This window comes from Prionailurus viverrinus, chromosome A3, assembly GCF_022837055.1.
Source record: "Prionailurus viverrinus isolate Anna chromosome A3, UM_Priviv_1.0, whole genome shotgun sequence".
NCBI classification, from domain to species: Eukaryota; Metazoa; Chordata; class Mammalia; order Carnivora; family Felidae; genus Prionailurus; species Prionailurus viverrinus.
This window is the reverse complement of record NC_062563.1, coordinates 25,096,499-25,116,260: the sequence shown is the minus strand read 5'-3', so window position 1 is coordinate 25,116,260 and position 19,762 is coordinate 25,096,499. Positions and strand designations below refer to the sequence as shown.

Sequence of the window (19,762 nt, the reverse complement as noted above, 5' to 3'; positions counted from 1 at the left end):
AACTCTCATTAGCATCTTGAGGAACACTGGTCATCCATGGAAGAGTTCATGCAACACTGAGCTGATCCAGTTCCTCTATTTTCTGACTAAGGTAATAGAGGTCTATAACCGAAGTTTACAGAGCCAGTCCATAGTGGAATCAAGTTTGAAGATCAGGGTGCCTGACTTCCATTTGGGCCACACTACTATTTGCACTCCACCATTCTTCTTCTTTAGCCAACAAATCATGAAATTACAGAGGATTCTGCAACCCACTAATCAGAGTATTGTTAGAGCATAAAGCTTTCAGTTTGATGTGTTTATCCCAGTAAACAGAAAGATTATGAAACAACAGGCTTAATGGCCACCAAATGTTCCCAAGCAGTGGAGGGACTCGGGGTTGGGTGATTAGCTCAATGTTTGGAAAGGTTCCTCTAACCCAAAAAGTTTTAAGTCTGTTCTTGGTTTAAGAAGTTTCCTTTTGTATCCAGGGGCTCATCCAAGGGGCTCACAGTGCAGTTCTCCATGGTGAACACTCTGACATCAGTAACTATGGGGAAGATCCTAAGAGGGGTTAGGAGAGAATGTGTCAAATTTCTGTTCCTCCATTGCCATCTCCACCACAGAATTCAGTGGATAGAAATATGCTGTTGGTGGGGCGCTGGGGTGGCTCAGTTGGTTAAGGGTTTGTCTGACTTTTGATCTCAGCTCAGGTCATGATCTCAGCGTCCTGAGTTCAGGCCCCTCATTGGTCTCTGTGCTGGATGTGAAACCTACTTTAAAAAAAAATGTGCTGCTGGGTTTCTATCTAGACCCTGGTAGAAGGAGTTGTTCTTGACATTTAATAGGGGCTATCTTTGCATTTTGCTAAGTCTTCTGGTTCAGATCTAGTAAATATATCACCTTTGCATTTGCAGAGTTGTACAGTAGATTTGTTCAGACCACATCTGGTACTCAGAACAGTCCAGTGACAGAGGTTATACCCTTCCATGTGTATATGAGGACACTAAGGCTCAGAGAAGGGACAGTGACTTGTTCAAGGTCTGGATAGCAAATTAGTGATACATTCATGGTTGTATTATAGGTCCCTAGTGCAAGCCTGACCTATAGTAGATCCTCAAGAAATACTTATTAGATGAAAAATTTGTACATTCTCAGGAATAATCTTCACGACTTCAAACTCTTTGAACAGTGTTCTTTTAACAAGCCAACATGGTGGGGGCCCAGTGGTTGGGCGTACTCAGGGTCACCAGATACTTCAGGGTCTCCCTCGCTATGTTGATTGCTGACCAGGGTGGAGAGTTCTAGCTTTTGCTTGGTAAGGACCTCATACATCTTTCCCCACAGAAAGTCCAGATTTAGCAGTCTCTGGGCTGTAGTTTTAGCCTTTTTCTCTATTTAAAAAAAAAAAAAAAATTAATTTCTATACCCAACATGGAGCTCGAACTCAAGACCCCAGGATTGGATGCTGTACTGACCCCAGTTGGATGCTGTACTGACTGAGCCAGCCAGGCACCCCTCAGTCTCTCTTTTGAGCCTCTGCTCCCTTTGTCTACTGAACAAAGACACCAGTGGTCCCCAGCTTTTTGCTCTGTCCCTCCTTTGTTTTCTCTCCCGTCACTGTCTTGCCTGTTCTTTTGCCATAATGATGGGTGAGGAACTTGGGCTCATCTCACGAACACTGACTGTACAGTTTACTTTTGAGGAGTTGCCATGTCAGGAATCCTGGGTAACCATTTACTGAAGCAGCACCCATCTAGGATTCTTTCACCTGTTCATTAGCAGAAATTCACTGAACATCTACTGATTGCCAGGGCAGTCTGGGAGCCTGGGATTGCAAAGATTAATAAAGAGTCTCTGCCTTCAAGGAGTTCAGAGTAAACTGGAGAGAGACAGGTGTATGAATACAAAAGTGCAGCAAATGTTGCTGCAGCAGAGGTCTGTAGAGGATATGGGGTTCCAGAGGAGTGAGTGACTGCATCTTCCTGGGGGATGAGAAACAGGAGGCTTTTCTGAAGAGTTTTCATCAGGGGCATCACATCAGTGGATGTATGCTCAAGAGAACTCCTTCTTGCCCTAGCCTCCATCACCAAATCAAATAGGCTCTGGTTCTGCTTTACTGATGAAGTAAACTCTCTCTTAATCTTACTCAATGATAAAAGTGTGGTATTTGGAACAGGGGGGCCAATACTAATAGTTTTTTCATTTAGAAAATTCCTGAATGCTTAACTTGATGGTACATTATCTCATTGAATTCTCCCATCAACCTAATGGGGAGGATACTGCAATGTTATTCCCATTTTACAAATGAGAAAACTAATTCCCAGAGAGGTTAAGTCATTTACCCAGGATCATATAGCTGATATATGGCAGAGCTGGGATTTGAACCCAGGTTGTCTGATGCCAGAGTCATTCTCCTAAAAGGGCCTCAGAAAGGGCTATCATGATCTTGATACAATTCTTACCTCAAAGACTTGTAAGAATGAGAAAATACTTAGCAGCTCATCTATCACATAATAAGCAATTAATAAATCCTAATAATCATTTATTACATTATAAAACAGACTTCCCTAAAGGTTGGGTGGATTAGGCCCCTGCAAAGATGCCTCCTTTCCGTCTCACTCAAGTGTCTTCTGGCTGTGTTATCTGTACAGCCTGCTTTAAGAGGAATGGATGGTGGAGGTGGCAGGGGCAGTGGTACGTGGAGTTCAGTTCAGCAGGTACGTCTGAGCTCCCACTCTTGGCCAGGGCCTATCCTGAAAGGCAGAGGGGATGCTGAAAGTGCGGTCCCTGCCATCAGGAATTCACAAGTCAGTGTAGGAAAGGAGATGACACAGAAACAGATTATTTTAATACAGTCTCCTCAGATGGATGTTAGGCAGCACATCAGACCCCACTGCCCATGGCTCATACCACAACCAGCAGGGTAGGAATCACTTACTATTATATTAATTGATTAAATAATCATCCTATTAATATCCTTGTAATCAATTAAAGCCACTTTTGTTAATGTAGAAAGTAGGTGATACCATAAAGAAGGTCAGCAGCTACTTAAAGGAGACTTTTAACATGCTCAATTGGAAAAACCCATTTTATTTTTATGAGGGGGGTGGTGGTGGTGTTCCAAAACTGCCAGTAGAGCTGAGGGAGTCCTTGGCTTGAGGAGTGTACTATGGGGAAGGATTTATGTCCTTCAGATTTCCCCCTGGTCACCCAATGTGCTCCGTAGTTATCACTTACTTTATAGCTTCTTGTACCCAAGCATATATTTTTTTTTTTTTGTCAGAATGAGCAAGAAGGGGGAGGTAGCTTTCTGAGGCAGGACATCTGCCAAGAGAGGCAATGACTGAGCATCTGCTGGGATTGGCAGGGGCTGTGCCAGGGAAGCAAAGGCATTGTGAGTTGTGTATATTATTGCATGAGGTACCTCTAATTAATTGGTTCCATGAGCACTTTTGGAATTCCTGCCATGTACCTAATAATATGCTAGGTGATGTGAAAAATACCCCAAAGTTTTATGGTGCTTGGTGAGAAAAGACTAACACATAAGACAAAAAGGAGTCCACGCAGATGGGATGAGCAGGGGTTGACTTGTGGGGTTCAGACTCTCAAGAGCTATAGAGACTTAGGACTGCCTCCTTACAGAGCACTGTCCTGCCTGTGACTTAGGAGTGGGTCATGGCTTCCATGAAGTCAGGCTCTTCAGCAGCCCACACGGCCGTTTCTGATCTGGCCTCTGCCAGGTCCCCTGCTTTCCTTGTACTCCAGACAAACCACAATACATATTATTGCTCCCTAAATATAGAAGATTTATTTATTTATTTACTCACTCACTCACTCACTTACTAATTAGCTTCCACAGCCTTGCTTATGCTCTTTCCTCTTTCCGAAATGTTCTCCCTCTCTTGTTTGTGTTTGGACTAACTTCTTTCATCCCTCTGGACAAGATCAGGACTTCTTGATGACTACTTTCTGACTTCTCCTTTCTCTTCTCTCCTGTCCTTTTGGTAAGTGACATGCTTTTGAGTTCTTCATGTCATAGCCCTTATCAAGATGAAATATAAGTTCTTGTTTTTCTTTCTTTCTTTCTTTTTTTTTTTTTTTAATGTTTATTTATTTTTGAGACAGAGACAGAGCATGAACGGGGGAGGGGCAGAGAGAGAGGGAGACACAGAATCGGAAACAGGCTCCAGGCTCTGAGCCATCAGCCCAGAGCCCGACGCGGGGCTCGAACTCACGGACCGCGAGATCGTGCCCTGAGTCGAAGTCGGACGCTTAACCGACTGAGCCACCCAGGCACCCCAAGTTCTTGTTTTTCTGAGATCACCACTGGACTGTGAATTCCTCCAGGGCTTGTCTGTATTTTGTACAGTGTCAGACAGTAATAGGTGCTCAATAAATGATTTTTAAATGAGTAGATAAATAAAATTTTCAGCATATTGTTCCTCTGCCTAGGAGCCTATAAAACTTCTTTGTGGCATTCAAAACTCTGTAGACCGAAAAACAAATAAACACAGGACACTATTATCTCATGTATACATGAAAAAAACAATGATTTGCCTTTTTTCTCCTAATTAATTCTCCCCCCCCCCGCCCCATCATAATACATGATACTTGTGAGATTGCCATGAAAGTGACATTCATTGGTGATAGGAGAGTAAATTGGTAGGTACAACATTTTTAGAAAGAAATTAGTGTATCTTAAGAGACATAAAAAAATCATACATTTTGACATAGTAATTTCACTTCTGGGGATCTGTCCTAAGGAAATAATCAAATACATAGAATAAACTTTACCTTAGATGTTATTTATAGTCATGAGAAATTGGGAAAAGCATAAATGATCACTTGACTACAACCATTATAAACCATGATAAAGTCACTCAGGGGAAAACTATGAGTTATTTAAAACAGTCACAAAAAAATGGGGCTTATTGAAAATTATGCAACAATAAGGACAAATATGTTATATATGTTATAATGTTAATTGAAAAAATCAGGTTACAGAATTGGATGAATGATTTAACTATGTAACCCAAATATAATGCAAAGGGAAAAACTGGAAGGAACTATACCAAGATAGTGACAGTAGTTCCATTCTAGAGAGGAGTAGGAGTTTAGGTGATTTCTTACGGTAATTTCAAAAAGTAAACATACTAGTACAAATACCCAAAATTTTGGCTAAGAATTTTGAAACAGTAAAGCAAAACTTTCAGTTTTAAGCAAAGGAGTGATATGGTGTTATTATTCCAGTAACTGTGTGGAGGATGAATTTGAAAAGTGATAGTAAGAATAGAGAGACAGGGTTACATTCTAAAAGTTTTAGGAGGCCAAATCAGGCCTTGGTTCACTGTGTCAATGAAGGGATGGATGATTCAGTGTGGAGGGAGTATATATGCCAGTAGTTCAGGGATTGCCTGAACTACTACCAGTAGTATATGCCACTGGTTCAGGGAGTTGATGATTTGTCCAAGGTTATGTGGCTAGTAACCTGGAATTAAATCCTGGTCTGTCTGTTCCACAGCACATGCTCCTGCTCCCACAGCTGAGACCTCTATTACAGTTTTGGGGAAATACCAGCTATTATTGGACTGTAGAAACTTGTTTAGTGTAGTGTTTTGTTTTTGATGGGAAAGGGGACAAGAAAGGGTTAGTTAATTATTTCTAAGATGATGACTGGGGGGAAAAGACTATAAAGTTGATTCTGTCATGATCAGTTGAATTGACTAGAGGTTCATTAGGTATTGGGTATGTTACGCGTGTTTTCTTGGGGGCTTCCCCCCTCCACCAACTTGTTGTGGTTCATTAGTTGGCTTTTATTTGATGCTTGTGGCATCAGTGCCTCTTGAGCTTTGGTATGCAAATGTGTACCATATTACATGCAGATGAATATTTTGGTCATTATGCCAAGTTTATTCATGATGCTGTAGCTGGAGGGTGGAAGAGGTCAGATTGGCAGCCTCCAACAAGGGACAAATGTCTAAGCAGCTCCCTGAAAGGAAGGGTTTGCCTGAGCCATTTGATGCCCCATCCCCACACCTGTCTCATATAGCTTTGTCCAAGAAAAGTTGGCTTCAAACTTCAGTCTATACTTTGGAGTCTGATACCCAGCCCTTTAGAAGAACCCAGTTCATGTTGCTTACTGTGTGACCGTGGGCAACCGACTTTGCCTGTCTGAACTGGAGTTTACTCACCTGTAAAGTGAGTATGACTTAATAACCCCTTAGAGTATCTTTGTGTGTGGATTTGATAGCCTTAACTCATGAAGGGGCTTCTAAGCCACATTAAAGGTGTTGGACTGTATTCTTGGTGGTAGGAAGTTGCCGGAAGATTTTTAAACAGGAGGTGGCAGGGACGCAGTTGCTTTCTCTCAATCAAGGTAGATGCTTAGTAATGTTTGTGGAGTTAATATGTTATCAGAGGGACAAAAGCAGAGTGACTTTGACTGACATCCTTCTTAGTGGTCCTTTTTGGGGGAAACATGGCACTGTGAAATCATGCTTAGAGTAGGCCCTCAGATACATTTAGATCAGCACCTTGGAGAGAGGTCAGCTTTCTTCCCTTTTCTGAATGGGAAATTAGAAATATATATATATGCCAATGCATATGCTGTCTGTAGGATCAAGCTTTTGAGGGGCTGTGAGGGTGGCATTCAGTATTTTCAAGGAGAAGGATTGTTGTAATGAGCAAAATATTGATTGCACATGGAAGGATTTTAATCAGCTGCCCTTACACCTGAAGGGGGCACAGTGCTTGGCTGCAGTGCCAAGTTGTGCACCATCCACCCCCTGCTTCCAGCTGATTGGCTTCCTGCCCGGATATCTCTGTCTAGGAAGATCTGCAACAGCAGTCCATCCAGGCAATATTCCTGTCCATATTTATGAAGCACATCTCCTGTAAAAGAGTACACTCCCATATGTTATCTCCTTTGACCTTCATAGCAGCTTGCATTGCCAGTGGGCAGAACAGGGATTTTTATCCCATTTTACAGATGAGAAACCTTGAACCTTAGAAGTGAAATGCCTTCCCAAGTTCACACAGCTAGTAGAGGTGAGATTCAGGACCAGGACTCCACAGGCAAACAAATCCAAAGCTAGCAATCCCCTATTGCTATTTTAGGGCAAGGCCTGCTTGGAAGGGGTTAGGCCTCTCTTTCTGTTTTCCTCAGAATCACCTACTTCTACTTTTTTAATATTTTTTAAAAAATGTTTGCTTATTTTTGAGAGGGAGAAAGAGAGTGCACGTGAATGGGGGAAAGGGAGAGAGAGAGGGAGACGGAGGATCTGAAGTGGGCTCCATGCTGACAGCTGAGAGCCCGATGTGGGGCTCGAACTCCCGAACCGAGAGATCATGACCTGAGTTGAAGACAGATGCTTAACCAGCTGAGCCACCCGGGTGCCCCTCCCTTACTTCTAAGATAGTCTGGAAAATGGGGACTCATGCACTAACATTGCACAGCCTTCTGCAGCCTTATTCAGTATAGAATAGCCACAGAATGTGGAGGTTATATTGGAGATACAGAACAGTGAGCAAGTAGAGGTTTCTTGCAGTATTCGGCCCCTGGGGCCCTATTGCCCAGAAGAGGAGCCCAACCTGCCTTCTGGGTCTTTGAGGTACAAAGAGGCTTTTTGTAACTTTTACTTAGGAAAGGACCTCTTCCTGACCCCCTTCTCCAGTTGTGTTTTCTTGGAAGGTGGGGAGCTGCTTTATTCTAGATACTCATTTATTCATTCAACACTTAAGTGCCTACTCCTTGATTCCTACACATTTCCAAATACTAGAATTTTGTGACATGCTTGAAGAGACTGTTGCATCCACAGTGATGGTATTCCTTCCTTCATCACAGTTTAGTTCTGGGAGTATTCCTTCCTTCATCACAGTTCAATTCTGGGTGACATTATCACAGCAGAATTCACCACCTTCCCTTTGATACTTACAAGGTAACAATAGTGGCAGCAGTAGCTAATATTTGCATACTTTGTAATGTACCAGATACTGTTGTAAACACATACATTTTATCCTCCAGCAGCCCCACAGATATTGCTGTCCCCATTTTACAGGTGAGCCAACTGAAGCATAAAGAACTAAGACACTACCCAAAGGTCGTGTCACACAGCTAGTGCAGTGGCTGAGTGAAGACATTTTGGCTTCAGAAATTGCTTTTTTTTTTTTTTTTTTTTATTTTTAAATTAAAAAAATTTTTTTTTAATGTTTATTTTTGAGAGAGAGAGCGAGCGAGCATGAATTGGGGAGGGGCAGAGAGAGGGAGACACAGAATCCAAAGCAGGCTCCAGGCTTTGAGCTGTCAGCACAGAGCCTGACGTGGACCTGAAACTTGTGAACCATGAGATCATGACCTGAGCTGAAGTCAGATGCTCAACCGACTGAGCCACCCAGGCGCCCCTAATTTTTTCTTTTAAATGTTTATATTTGAGAGAGAGAGAGCAGGGGAGGGGCAGAGAAAGAGAGACGGAGACAGAATCTGAAGCAGGCTCCAGGTTCTGAGCTGTCAGCACAGAGCCCAGTGTGGGGCTCGAACTCACAAACTGAGGTCATGACCTGAGCCAAAGTTGGATGCTCAATCGACTGAGCCACCCAGGTGCCCCGAGAAGTTGCTCTCTTGACCAGATTACCTGGCCTCTTAATGTGGGAATAAACATGCAGGCTTTGGCTCCTGCTTGAGGACAGTCTCCTCCTCACAGCAGCAGGTTATACTCATTTCTACACCACATCATATGACCCACCCTATTTTTGGTTGTGCTGAAAGATAGGCTAACCACATATGCTCAGTTAGAACAAACTTTTGTACAGTGATGATAAATTGGCCATGCACCTGCAAGATTCAAGGTACACTATTGTGTCTTGGTTGCTCATCTGCTTCAGCCAGTCATACTCTTCGGTATATTGTGGCATTCAGGAATGAATCTGTCAATCTTACTTTTAAGAAACTCTTACTTTTAAGGAGAGGGAAGACTACTGTGTAAGCAGCCATGATACAAGACTATGGAAGTTACACATGCCCCCTTTTCCTGCCTAGTTTCTTTTCTTTTTTTTTTTTTTTTTAATTTTTTTTTTTCAACGTTTTAAATTTATTTTTGGGACAGAGAGAGACAGAGCATGAACGGGGGAGGGGCAGAGAGAGTGGGAGACACAGAATTGGAAACAGGCTCCAGGCTCCGAGCCATCAGCCCAGAGCCCGACGCGGGGCTCGAACTCACGGACCGCGAGATCGTGACCTGGCTGAAGTCGGACGCTTAACCGACTGCGCCACCCAGGCGCCCCTCCTGCCTAGTTTCTTAATGTAGTCTAGTGTCGAGGGAGAGAAGGTCCAGAAGTACCAGCCTCTTCAGGAATATACCATCCTCTCATATCCCCAGGCCTCAGGAAGGCTGTTAAAGTCCCAGACAGCCTAGATCATCTTCCCTTGAAGGATATAATATGAGCTAGAGTAGATGACCAAGATAAATTACCTGAAGTATTTGGTAGCAAGTCCTTAAACTTACCCTTGGCCTGCTTACCCTGTTCTCTTTCTTGATGGAAGCAAAAAGGTTAGGATAGTTTTTGTAAATTGGTCTAATACTGAAGTCTAAAAGAATTGGGCTAAAGGACTTGAAAGAAATAAAATAAACTCTTCTTTCTTTGCTTTGGTTTCCATGGAGGTTGACAAAGACGGGTGAGAGTTGCTTCCAGGGTAGCGTGCTGAGTGGATGCCGGTCCACAACTCTTGCGGGGTTGTGAAAAGTCTAGAGATGGAGAGTAAGTGCCCAGAAACTAGTAATTTGACTTTTTTATTGCATTTGACAAATGTATTTGTCTGCAATGGATTGGAAGTTTAAAAAGCAAAAGAAAAAAAGTAGTTCTTCGTCACAATTTTGAGAAGTACCGTTTTGTCTGTAAAATGAGATTGATAATACTTACCTGTTGCATGCTTCTCAGACTGAGACAGCCAGGAGCCCCAAGAGCTGGCACTGTAACCATTATGGCATGTTCTGGATGAAAAGCCTGACACAGAGGAGAGGGCTCCCTGTCACTCTACTTTTTCTACCTCACAGGAGGTCTGGAGACGTGCTTTCTCATTCCACCACTGACCCTAACTTATTTTTGTGACCTTGGGCAAGTCACTTCTTTAGACCTTAAGTATCTCATCTATTTTCAGTAGCAGGGACTATGTTTTATTCATCTGGTTCCTCAGCATTTAGCTGGACAGGACTTGGCATGTAATGAGTATTGAATACTGAGGCAGTGATGACATTAGATGATCTGTAAGGATCCTCTCAGTCTGAACATCTTAGGTACCTTATCGTCTCTCCTTTCTCAGCATCCTATTCCCTACCTTCTCCACCTGGTAGCATACCTCTATTTCCTCATGTCTGTTTGTCTAGGCAGTCTTGATCCTAGTACTTTGAGACAGCCCACGTGGTGTCCATGTTTTGACTCATTTGTGAAGTGTGTCTAGGATAAACCCACCAGGGATAACACAAAGGATAGTAAGAGCTGGCTCACAAAGTCAGAAACATGCTCTTACTCCATTCTTACCCAGTGGGGCCTGGGCCTAGGGTAACCCTGCTGGCAGCCCTGCCAGACCTGAATAATGGCCACAGCCTGGAACAGGGTTTTCCATGAGCTCCATCGGGGTCTCTAGTAATTGGAACATGGCACCTTCCGACTTTTAATGGATGGCAGACGAGAGGAGCATTTGTCACTGCCTGACTTCCCTGCGGGAAAGAGGCTCATAAGTCACAGCTGACAGACCCTTTGATGACTTTTAAACTTCATTTACAGAAAAGAATAGCTCTAATCAACCAACAGCAAGCAGTGACTAATCTTGCCACATTATCACTGTGAGGAGCCAGCCCCTTAAGGTGTAGAAAGGGGAGGGGGAACATGCCCCGGCTTACAGCAGGTGCTTATTGTCCAGCAGGTTCTTGGACTTGAGAGTATGCCCTCAGCAAGACCCCATGCATTTATGCCCAGAGGGCCAGAGAGTGTTAGAAGCTGACCTCCTGGCTGGTACAGGGCACACCTAGCATGAAGCCATTTTGGGCCAAGGTTAAGAGCACCACAGCTCTAGTCTCAGACTGATGGATTGCAGCTCTGCCATTTCCTGGCTAGTGTAGGACTAAGTTCCAACCCTTAGTCTCCTTATCTGTGAAATGAGTACAATGTATACCATCACCTACCCTGAAGCAGAAGACTGAGTGCAGTAGTAAGTGCTCAGGAAGTGTTGGTAATGATTATCATGGTTAGCCCTAAAGGGGCCCTTTATGGTCACATGCTCCAAAACCCAACATCATGTGGCACATCAGCAGCAAAGCCAGAATCAGTCTTCTATGGGAACAGGGGAAGTCAGTGGGAGCAGTCTAGTGGATTAGGAAGAGCACAGACTTCAGAACCAGATTAAGATTAGGGTCTTTTTATCCTAATCATGCCACTTAAATGTAACTGTGGACAAATTATTTAAGTTCTCTGAACCTTAGTTTCTTCATCTGAAGAGTGGAGATGATACTTAATCTCACTGGGTTGTGGTCAGGATTATGAGAGATTATGCCTGTAAAATTTTCAGCACAATGCCTGGTATAAAGCTGCTGCATATTAAATTGTGTGTTTCCTTTTTGTTCTTCCCCAAGACAAGAATTGGTATGCAGCTATCAAGGGAGGAAGAAGCAGCACTGAAGAAATTCTATTTCAAACATTTATTTCCAGCCCTGCCTTGCATATACTTGAAGGGGGAGCAAAGAGGAAAAAGCGGCATGTTTTGTACATTGTTATTGCAGTTTTTCCTGCCAAGCAGAGCCTCTCCCCATGTCACCACCCAGTTGAAATTAGCCTTAAACATACTCTCTTGTTGTGGAGACTTCTATGATGCTCCTTCCCATTCTCTGATACCCCAGACTGCTTTGTTTGGGCAGCTTCTGGAGCAGTGAACTCCAGCCCAGGGCACATGTGCTTGATGGTCATGGTGCATGTACCCTGATGGACTGGGAGTTCCTTGAGATCAGGTACCAGACCAATTCCTGGATGAATGAGTTGGCCTTATTCACTTATGAATGAGTACTGACTATTTGGTAGCTGTAATTATGACTGAATGCATAGGTAAGTGTTTGGAGGACTTCTTTGGCAAAAATGAAGAGGTTGACAATTATTTTTAGATTCCTAACTGTAATTTAGTATTGGGGATTATAGGGCCAGGGTTCTACCTACCCACTCCTTGCTGCCTTTCTTCCCTATAGCTATAAGGACTGCTTGTCACAGATGCTAAGCCTCAGCCTAAGGCCACAATCAGGGGTAGAGTTAGGGTACAAGATACCCAGACAACACTGTGGGGAAAGGTGACTGAGGCCCCAGCCCTGCTTCTGTCTGCTTTGGGGTCTCCCCTCAGGGCCTGTTTGATGCTGTTACCAATGTTATAGTTTAGGAATAGAGACCTAATGGTATAGCTGAGGAGTGAGTCACTGGTTCAGCAAGGCCTAAACCCCAAACCCCTCCCAGCTAGCGTTCTTTCCTCTCCCAGCCCCTTATAGTATGATTTGATAGGCATGGGTGGAAGCACCTTTATGAAATTTCTAGGTTTAGTTCCAGACACTGGGACAAGGGAGAGAGTATGCGTAGGCCCTCTACCCCTGACTCACTCAGGCAGAGTATGGAGCACTGGGAGATGACAGATGGAAAGAACGTAGGGCTGGAATGTGGATGATCTAGACTGCTGGGCTAGATTCATCTGTTTTCATGGGGCCTAGAGCATTTGAGTTTCTTATGTAAATACCTACTGGTCTTAACCATTATATCAGGCACTTTGTACATGTTATCTCTGATCCTAACAATCCTGGAGGTTGGTATAATTCCCATTTTGCATTTGAGGAATCTGAGGTTTACTGAGTTTAAGGGACATGTCCAAGTTTACATCTCATAAATTGTAGGGCTGGAATTGGAACTCATTCCTGTCTGACTCCAGGGCCTGTGCCATTTCTGCTCTTTCAGGTGCATTCTTTCCTTTGTTATTAGGAAACAGTTAAGAAACAGGTTCCTGGAGAGAGGGCTTTGTTGAAAAGCTAGTAGAAGATAGTGCCCTTGAGCATTCTTCCCCAGCATTTCCATAGTGCCTGCACAGAGGGGAATGCTTAAGAAATGTTTGTTGAATGGGTGAAGGGGTTAGGAGTTGGGTAATAATAGCTATAATCCTCTATCCTTTTATAGTATGTTACAGATGCAACAGAGCACTTTCATACTGATTAGCGTATTTGATTTTATATCAGATTTGAAAGGTAATCAGGACAAAGATTATTTGTTTTCAGAATAAGGATGATAAGGCTCAAAGAAATTATATGACTTGTTGCAGGTCATATGACTAAGAACAACAAAGCCCAGGGCCAGGCCTCCTGAACAAGGAGAGTACTCCTTATACTCTCACCCATTCTAGGAGCCCTCAGTATTCACATCCTGGGAACTGGAGTTTCTCATGGGAGTGGGAATTGTCAGGAACTAAAGAGCATTCCTTGGGAAATTAGTCCTCTCTGACCAGTAATTATCATTTTGGGCAATGCTAATGAGCTGGGGCCTGGTGAGTTGAATGAGATTAATAGATGTTCTGTCATCCTTGGCCGCCTGTTAACCAGGAGCCTCTGGCCTCTGGACCAAGGAGGCCCTGGGCACTGATCAGTCTAATTGCTTGGCTTTCTCCAGAAATAACCTCACCATCACTGATAGCTATTTTCCTTCAAAATCATTCTCATATCCCTAATGTTATCTAAGGGCAGAGGTCTGGCCACAGGCTGGTGTGACCCTCATCTGCACTTTGGAGAATGAGACCAGAAGTGTCAAGCAGGGCTGGCCTAGACAGAGGCTGTAAATGGCACTGGGAGGCATCAGGACCAAGACCAGCAGCTCCTCTTTTGAAATTAGTGCTTGAAGAAGAGATGCAGTACCAGGTAGGATTTATAGAATTGAGGCAGTGGGCATTCTGATGGCTAAGTGCCTCAGAGGTTAGGCTGAAGACTAAATTTGATCCTGATAGCCAGGATTATGAGGGCTGACATGGCAGAGTCAGAGCCTTGGGACAGTTGGTGGAACAGTGGTGTGTAGCAGCCTGGATTCTAGTCCCCTAGCTGTTCTCTTTACTAGCTGGATGACCTTAAGTAAGTCACTTACTTTTGCTGAGCCTCAGCTTTTCATTTATAAAATGGAACTAACAACATCAGGATCAAGGACATAAACTGGTTTTGTTCATGAAAGTCCTTTAAAGTCCTTACCTTGGCAATCAGTATCCAAGACATCTCTTTGAATAGGCTTTTGGAGTCAAACAGACCTGGGTTCCAGTTCCAACTTTGCTCTATTAACCAATAACCTGGCCTGAGTCTTCATTCCCCTATTTAAAACACCTCACAGAGCTGTTGTGAGGATTAAATAAAGTGGCACATATAGAGTCAGAAGCTCTTTTTACCTTCATGGTTGTCTGGGGGTCTCATTTACCCAGAGTTCAGGGGTCGTCATACGTTTTAGGGTATTTCTACCTTTACAAAGCCCTGTCACTTGACCACATGTTCAAGCTTGGGTTCTTGGCTTCTAAAACATAGCTTCCATCTGAAATGTTTCAACTGGGAAAAACAATTTGTTTTTGCCAAATTTCCTCTGTTCTTACTAGCTTGGAGAAGTGAGCCCATCCCTTTGAGCTGTAAATTGCATTTCAAAGCCTGTGTCTCTGGTGGGTTTTAATTAGCTTAAGGGCCTGGCTTTTATGCAGCAGTTGTTTCACCAGCAGGTAAAGGTCAAGACCCTTACTTGGGAGCCAGTCCCCAGTTTTCCTCTAATAGCATATCTGCCCCTTCCCAGCCCCTCACTGTCCTGAGGGGCAGTCTTTCACCAGCCCAAAGGAAAGATGGAATTTAAGAACTTGGAGGACTAATGGGGTTCTCGGCCTTGCCACTCATGGGCTGGGGCATTGTGGCCAAGTCCATTCCCCTCTGTTCCTCAGGGTGAGAGTATATAAACCCCATGTTCACTGAAGCCCCTGCTAATCTGACATTGTAGAAGTTTCTGTGAAGAAGTCTGGTCCCTACTTCCTCTTCCCACCACCACGAAGAATCATCTTTCTACCCAACTCTCCTTGGCTCCGTCCTTCTACCCAACTCTCCTTGGCTCATTGCTAAACATGGGGCCTCTGGGGGGCTGCAGACACCTTGCTCTCAATTACACAGCTAATCTGTGAGGCAGAGCTTGGCTTGGGGAAATAGCTTATCAAATCAAGCAGCTTCTGCTGAATAGGATGTCAATATTTACTAAGGCTCATACTCTAAGCTAGGGGGAAGCCTGGAAGAACCAAGAAAGAATTGTGGGGGGAGTATTAAATTGGGGATGGTTGGTCTGCAGGGGGTAGGAGAGTGTTTGGGTCAGAGACTCTAGTGTTTTAATGAGATACCTGGGGGACCCCCCGCCAGCCCTGGCCATACATACTTAGGGCTACAGCTAGCCCTTCTCAGCACCTCCTGGGACATTATTCTTATTGCTTCCTCCGTAATTCTTATTGGGCACTTACTGTGCCCAAGCCTTCATCAGGCCTGCCTCTACCATTTGCAGGACAGGACAAGAGTACAGGTGGAGACTTACATGCCATATGTCTAAATATTTGTTTGGAGGTTATAAGTGAAGGTAACAAATTGTTAGGTTCGTAACAACCTGGAAGACTATGTCTGAATTTAGAATTCTTGACTCTTTGATATTCTGTACCTGAACCTAGCAGTTCTGGAAGAACTGGTCTGGGCACCTTTTCATTTCCTAAGCGCAACTTGGTCCCTCACTTTGAGGAGCCTCATAAACATGTGTTTAGACACTGAAGCTTTTCCATATTCCTGTAGATAGCTATTCCTTTGGGCTTAGAGAGTATGCACAGTAGCAGCACAGCCTTCCCTTGGAAGAGTGTATAGGCCTTGAAAGCAGATTAAGGGCTGATTAGATGGGGTGGGGGAGTGGGTGGAGTATAGGGGTTGGTGCCTGGAGCATGCTTCAGATGGACATTTCTTCATGGCCCTGCAGATTCCTCACCCAGCCTGGCCATACGCATACGTGTCCCTCTTTGTGTGACATGGCTTTTATGCTTTTATACATGCATTCATGTCCCCCTTTTATACTAACCTTTGTGTGACATGGCTTTTGTCAGCCTTTTCTTGACATTATTCAGAATGTGCTCCAGTCTGACCTTCATCTCCATCTAGAATGGGCCTTACCAGTGTTGGGCAGTGTTGTCAGAACAGAGGAATTCAACTAGTCAGAGCGTAATTAATAGATCCTATAAAGAGTTTCACTGTTTGTAAAGTCCTTTTATGTACATTGTCCCAAACCCCAAGTGATGAGAGAAAAGATTGAGTACTGCCAAACCTGAAGAACTTCTCACCAGCCAAGCAGTGAATGCTGATCCTGCTGTAGAACTAAACATAGTAGCTCAGCAAATGCTTCCTGCTCAGTGGTTGGTATTAGAGGCTCTTGCCAGAGGTAGGAGGGAGCCCAGCACCTGTTATGCCCATGCCAGGTCAGTGGCAGAGGTAGTAGACATCAACAGGTCTGAACCATCGCCCCCCTTCTCTTTCCATCTTGGTCTACAACCCAGGCCAGTGGTTGGTTCCCTTCAGCCACAGCAGGTGGCTTCTCCCTGAGCCCAAACTTCATTTCTCTGAGCTGAACCAACCAGGAGAGTTATCTGATGCCTGTGGAGGAGCCCCACAAACTTCTTATATATATCCATGGATGGATGAAGAATTAACTTTCGAATGGCTTGTCATCCAGCTAGGCGAGGGATTATCACAGAGGACTGGGCGGGGGGTGGTGGGCAAGGGAACCCACATACATGGAGCATTTTCTGCTGCACATGGACGTTATGTTAAGTGTTTTCATGGATAATATCTTTTATGTTCCTCACTGCTTAATAAATGATGACTGGACGTAAAAGTAAACTGAGCACCAAAGAATCCTTTCCAGGCCCTTTCCAAAGCTGGCACCAGCTCCTTCATCAGTAGCAGTGCCCTCTCAGCCCCTGTCCTTTACCTAGGATGGCACACACTTGACTTCAGTATATCCATCAAGCTACTGCAAGCCTACCCTAGGTAGGAGTAGGTTTTTCCTCAGAATTTATTCATTCTCAGGTCCAGCCTATGGTTTCCTTGCAGTGAGTGCCATCTGCTGGTCAGAACATGCCAGCTTCCAGACTGGGAGGATTGAAGAGAAAAGGGTCTCTTACCGTAGTGGAACAAAAGATAGCGCTTTCTCTGCCTATACTTAGCTCTGCTCTAATTCCCTGAAAAGAAGCTCCCTCTGCCCCCAAAATATTAGCTTTGTGAGCAGGTGTTTACAGTTAGCCTAGGTTGATGAGAGGTTTTTTGGTTTTTTTTACATACTGCTTAAGGTCTTCAGCACCTTCTGTGATAGCTCTACAATGGGGTATTGAGATAGGAAGGTTCCAAAGGGATTTGTACAAACCCATGCCAGTGAGCAGAGAAGTCTGGGCCAGTAAGTAGAAATGCCAGTACTTACTGTTAGACTTTTCCTACTGACATCAAGCCTCCTTTACCTTTTCCTCTGGAGCCTGTGCTCTGTTATAGCATGTCCAGGGTTGGGGGTAGGAGAGATTTATATGGCCCCTTGGGGTAGAAGACATTGCCAGGATGTAGAGAGTGAAGTGTAGGTACAATATTATCTCTAAGCAAACAACAAAATTTGAATGAGTTAGTATAAAAATAGATAATATGCTGACTTAACTATAATATTTAAATTGGCTTTAGCTCTGGGAAGGAGAGTGATAGAGATGAAAAAAATGGGCTGTGGGGACCAACTGGCCTGTTTCTGACAAGTCAAAGAACTTATTAGAGTCTATTTCTGGTAAAATATGAATAATAGTAATAATATTTAATGGAGTCTTGTGATTACTCAATCTTGCCTGCCACCCTTAGCCTGCCATGAGTGCTCAGTGAGGCTTATTTCACTCACCTTTTTAAAAATGGTTGGTACCAATAAAGACAGCCATAACTAGGTCAGTGTCTGCATCAAACTGAGCAATTTTCATAATGTGGTGGTGTTCTAGAGCAGGTATTACCCGCAGTTACCATATGACTTCCTCACCATGGTTATACATTGAAGGAACAGAAGAAAAACTATGGAAGGTCTTCAGATTTAGATCCTGCATGGTGTAACATTTGAGATAAGCATTAAAGAATGGGTTTAAAAGAATTAGAGTCCAGCAGACCAGGGTTCAAATCCCAGCCCTGCTGCTCACTAGCATTGTGACCTCTGACTGTGCATTTTCTCCCTTGTGAAACGTCTTGGTTCTGCGTATCATGTCAGTACCAAATGAGAGAACATATATAAAACACCTGGCCATGAGGTCAGCATCCCAGTGAGATGTTTAAAGGGGAGGCTGAATGCTGTACGGTTGTGTGTATGTAGCAGGGCACAGAGCAATCCAGTTTAGCTAGGATTTGGGCCATGGGTAGCCCTTGAGCCCAACTGGGAGACCCAGTCTCACAGTGGCTCTCTCTCTCTCTCTCTCTCTTTAGGTGGCCACCATGTCCTTGAAGATCCAGACAAGCAACGTAACCAACAAGAATGACCCCAAGTCTATCAATTCTCGAGTCTTCATCGGAAACCTCAACACAGCTGTGGTGAAGAAGTCAGATGTAGAGACCATCTTCTCCAAGTATGGCCGTGTAGCCGGCTGTTCTGTGCACAAAGGTTATGCCTTTGTCCAGTATGCCAATGAGCGTCATGCCCGGGCAGCTGTGCTGGGAGAGAATGGGCGGGTGCTGGCCGGGCAGACCCTGGGTAAGCGTCTCTCTTTGGCCCTGCTCCTGGTATTCTCCTGAGCAGGTGCTGGCCTTCACTTTCCAGCTCCCCTCTTAGATCTTTCTTTTTCCCTTACTCTACTACTTGCTACCCTGCCCCTATCTGAAATGTTATAACTAAATAGTTATAAATTATATTTAAGTTATAAATTAAGTATTTATAAAATATGCAGGGTTGAGTTTTAGAAGCTTCTCAAAAATGGTTCTGTCTTGTCTTTGCTTTCATAGTGACTCTTAATGATAAGCTTTATGATTCTGGTTAAAATGCAGATTCCTAAGGGAAATGGAACAGAGTGGACTAGCATAGCCTGTAACATTACGCTACAGATGTCTTAGGTTAGAACTCTTTTTTTTTTTTTTTTTAAAGTTTATTTATTTTGAGAGAGCAAGTGAGCTCTCTAGAGGGGTAGAGAGAGATGGAGAGAGAGAGAATCCCAAGTAGGCTCCATGCTGTCAGTGCAGAGTCCGACACGGGGCTTGAACTCATGAACCATGAGATCATGACCTGAGCCAAAATCAAGAGTCAGATGCTTAACCCGACTGAGCCACCCAGGTGCCCCCAGGTTGGAACTCTTTATGAGAGCCGGGAGGAGGGGCTAGGAGCACAAGGTGAAGTAGGTGCCTTTGGCCTTGGTGCTATGTATATATGATGTGGCCATGTGGTAGTCTACCGTGGAGTGTGTACAGTGCACCTACTTCTGTGTATATGTATGTTCAAAAAGGGATATTGATAGATGTATTCCTGAATGTGTGATATGTGGATGTAACTAAACATGTGGAGAATATGTGAACACATCTTTAGAATGTGTATATGTGAAGTGTATGTGTCAGAATGTACTAAGTGTGTGTAAGAAGATATGCATATTTATTTGTCAGATATTGAGATCCTGTCATAGGCTAAGCATCATTCTAGGTAGAAAGATGTTTGGTAGAATATTTGCTTGAATGTGGCTCATTTGTAG

General features: G+C 43.9%; 1 protein-coding gene across 6 annotated transcripts in view; it reads left to right on the top strand.

Moving 5' to 3' along the window:
* The window catches only part of RALY (RALY heterogeneous nuclear ribonucleoprotein), a 96,109-nt gene that overhangs the window by 57,723 nt on the left and 18,624 nt on the right, over nucleotides 1–19,762 (top strand). For all 6 annotated transcript variants that reach the window (XR_007150702.1, XM_047851416.1, XM_047851417.1 and 3 more), the window contains one exon: nucleotides 18,516–18,780. Coding sequence is in view for 5 of the 6 variants with exons in the window: in XM_047851416.1 (XP_047707372.1) it covers nucleotides 18,525–18,780 (256 nt within the window). In the remaining variant the exon portion in view is untranslated. The remainder of the gene's footprint in view (nucleotides 1–18,515; nucleotides 18,781–19,762) is intronic.